Source organism: Plectropomus leopardus, unplaced genomic scaffold (assembly GCF_008729295.1).
Source record: "Plectropomus leopardus isolate mb unplaced genomic scaffold, YSFRI_Pleo_2.0 unplaced_scaffold2412, whole genome shotgun sequence".
In the NCBI taxonomy this organism is placed as follows: Eukaryota; Metazoa; Chordata; class Actinopteri; order Perciformes; family Serranidae; genus Plectropomus; species Plectropomus leopardus.
In genome coordinates, this window is record NW_024626180.1 from 1 (window position 1) to 2,679 (window position 2,679).

The 2,679-nt window shown below is 48.9% G+C and overlaps 1 protein-coding gene across 1 annotated transcript in view; it reads left to right on the forward strand.

Moving 5' to 3' along the window:
• Positions 1-335: 335 nt before the first annotated feature.
• The window catches only part of LOC121966352 (stabilin-2-like), a gene marked incomplete at both ends in the record, with an annotated part of 8,462 nt that continues 6,118 nt past the window's right edge, over positions 336-2,679 (forward strand). The window contains 8 exons of the mRNA XM_042516456.1: positions 336-402; positions 504-599; positions 713-835; positions 918-1,114; positions 1,612-1,739; positions 1,880-2,013; positions 2,152-2,231; positions 2,430-2,579. Of these exons, the coding sequence (XP_042372390.1) occupies positions 336-402; positions 504-599; positions 713-835; positions 918-1,114; positions 1,612-1,739; positions 1,880-2,013; positions 2,152-2,231; positions 2,430-2,579 (975 nt within the window). The remainder of the gene's footprint in view (positions 403-503; positions 600-712; positions 836-917; positions 1,115-1,611; positions 1,740-1,879; positions 2,014-2,151; positions 2,232-2,429; positions 2,580-2,679) is intronic.

Sequence of the window (2,679 nt, forward strand, 5' to 3'; positions counted from 1 at the left end):
AGAGGTTCTAATGGTCATTAAAGAGGTTCTAATGGTCATTAAAGAGGTTCTAATGGTCATTAAAGAGGTTCTAATGGTCTTTATAGAGGTTCTAATGGTCATTAAAGAGGTTCTAATGGTCATTAAAGAGGATCTAATGGTCTTTATAGAGGTTCTAATGGTCATTAAAGAGGATCTAATGGTCTTTATAGAGGTTCTAATGATCATTCTATTGATGATTAGGTGGCTGTTTGTTATTTTTGTTTATTAAAAATCTGTGTGTGCGTGTGTATGTGTGTGTGCCCGTGCGTGCATGTGTGTATGTGCGCGCGTGCGTGCGTGCATGTGGGTCTCAGGTGCGTTTTGCAGGAACTGCCTGTGAGGACTGTGCACCTGGTCGATATGGTCCCACCTGCAGCTCAGGTAAGTGACTGAAGGTCAGACGGTTTTCTGCAGAGTGTTCGTGTGTTCTTCTTCTGTGGTTCTGCAGAGTGTTCATGTGTTCTTCTTCTGTGGTTCTGCAGAGTGTTCGTGTGTTCATGGTCTGTGTGACTCCGGTCTGAAAGGTGACGGTCGCTGCACCTGTTTCTCCGGATATAAAGGTCCAAACTGTGACCAAGGTCAGTGACGTCATCCTGATGTACCTGTCTGTGACGTCATCCTGATGTACCTGTCTGTGACGTCGTCCTGATGTACCTGTCTGTGACGTCGTCCCGGTGTGCGTGTGTCTCAGAGCTCGCGGCGTGTGCGTCCCTCGGCTGTCCTCGCGGGTCTCGCTGTACGGAGGGGGCTCTGACGGCTCGGCTGGTGTGCCGGTGTCTGCCCGGACACCGGAGATCAGGAGCTCAGTGTCTGCGTGAGTTTATGAACAATCGTCAGTGTGTGTTTTCAGGATGTTTCTGCTCGCTGAGACGTTGTTTCGCCGTCTGTGTCCTCAGCCATCAACCCGTGTCTCCAGCGGGTGTGTCATGTCCACGCCTCCTGCGTCCACACGGGTCCAGACCAGCACCTCTGCACCTGTAACGCCGGCTACAGCGGGGACGGACGAGTCTGCGCGGCCGTGGATCCGTGTCAGAGGGACCGGGGAGGCTGCACCGCCGAGTCTGCACGCTGCGTCTACGACGGACCGGGGAAGGTCAGGACACAGTCCGCTCAGGGACGAGATCAGAGGACAGAGGACAGAGACAGAGACAGAGACCGAGACCGGCTCAGTGACGAAATCAAACAAATCCCGTTAAATTCTTTCAAAAACATGAGAAGGCAACGAGCAACTTAATAAGAAAACGACCTTAAAGTCAGCAAAAAAACAAAAAAAGCAAGAAAATGATTCAAAAAAGTGCTGAAGATGAAAGAAATATATACGATACAATTTTAAATACGTGATTGTAACAATTCTAACGATATTTTTCTGGACGCGTTTTCAGCGGTTTTAGATCTTTATGTTTCATCCTCACGACTCGTTTCCTTCTCACCTTTGACTGATTTCCTCAAACTTTCTCTTTATGTTTTGGACAGAAATCAAACTAACCGGCTCGGGCTTCAAAGGGTTAATAATCGATCTGACGTGTTAATGATCAGTGCAGCCTGTTGCAGAGGACGTTAACCGCGTGTGTCCCCGCTGTGTCTCTTCAGTCTCACTGCGAGTGTCTCCCTGGTTTCCATGTCCTGTGGGACGGCGGCTGCAGCCTGAAAGATTCCTGCACGCCCACTTCCTGTCACAGGAACGCCAACTGCAGCACAGTGGGACCGGGACAAGTCGAGTCAGTGTCCTTCTTTACTTCTCTCCTGTCCCCAACGAGTGTCCACATGTCTTTAATGTGTCCAAATGTGTCTTCAACTGTCCAAACATGTCTTTAACCTGTCCAAGCATGTCTTAAATGTGTCCAAACATGTCCCTCAGGTGCACCTGTCTCCAGGGTTACCTTGGTAATGGCAAGGTGTGTTACGGGGACATCATGGAGCGTCTGAACAGTCTGAACACAGAGCCTGGAGGACAGTGGACCGGTCAGCTGAGCAACGCCATCACTCTGTTTGGTGAGAAGACGACGCTTTTATTTTAGCCCCCCGACGATGTCCCAGCTAAGACCCCAAAGTCCTAAAATCCTATAAAAGTCCTAAAATCCAAGAAATTAACTGACATTGAAAGAGTGTGTGTGTGTGTGTGTGTTTCAGGTTCTGTCTCCTGGCAGCTGCAGAATTTGGGTCCCTTCACTCTGTTTGTGCCGATCAATAAAGGCTTCAGAGGAACTTCAGTACGATCACACTTTATACTGACTCACTCTTATTTTGGAAGTCTGGATTATACTTCCTGTCCGTTCTGACGGTATTTTACTTTGATGGTTCAGAGACAAAAATCCTCAAAAAGCACTACACTGTCCACCTGTCTGTCCACCTGTCTGTCCATCGTCTGTCTGTCTGTCTGTCTGTCCATTGTCTGTCTGTGTCTTCAGGTGAGGACTCTGCTGGCCGACTCGTCCAAAGCGAGGTACCTGTGTAAGCTGCACTTGGTTGCCGGGGTGATGCCCTTTGACACGCTGAAGAAAACCGACGTCTTCTACACTTTGACCGGAAAATCAGCCGAGACAGACAGTCCAGAGGGGGTGAGACACGCTGCGCTCATCAGGAGGGTCACAACAATAACAACAACAACAACACAACAACAACAACAACAACAACAACAACAACAACAACAACAACCAC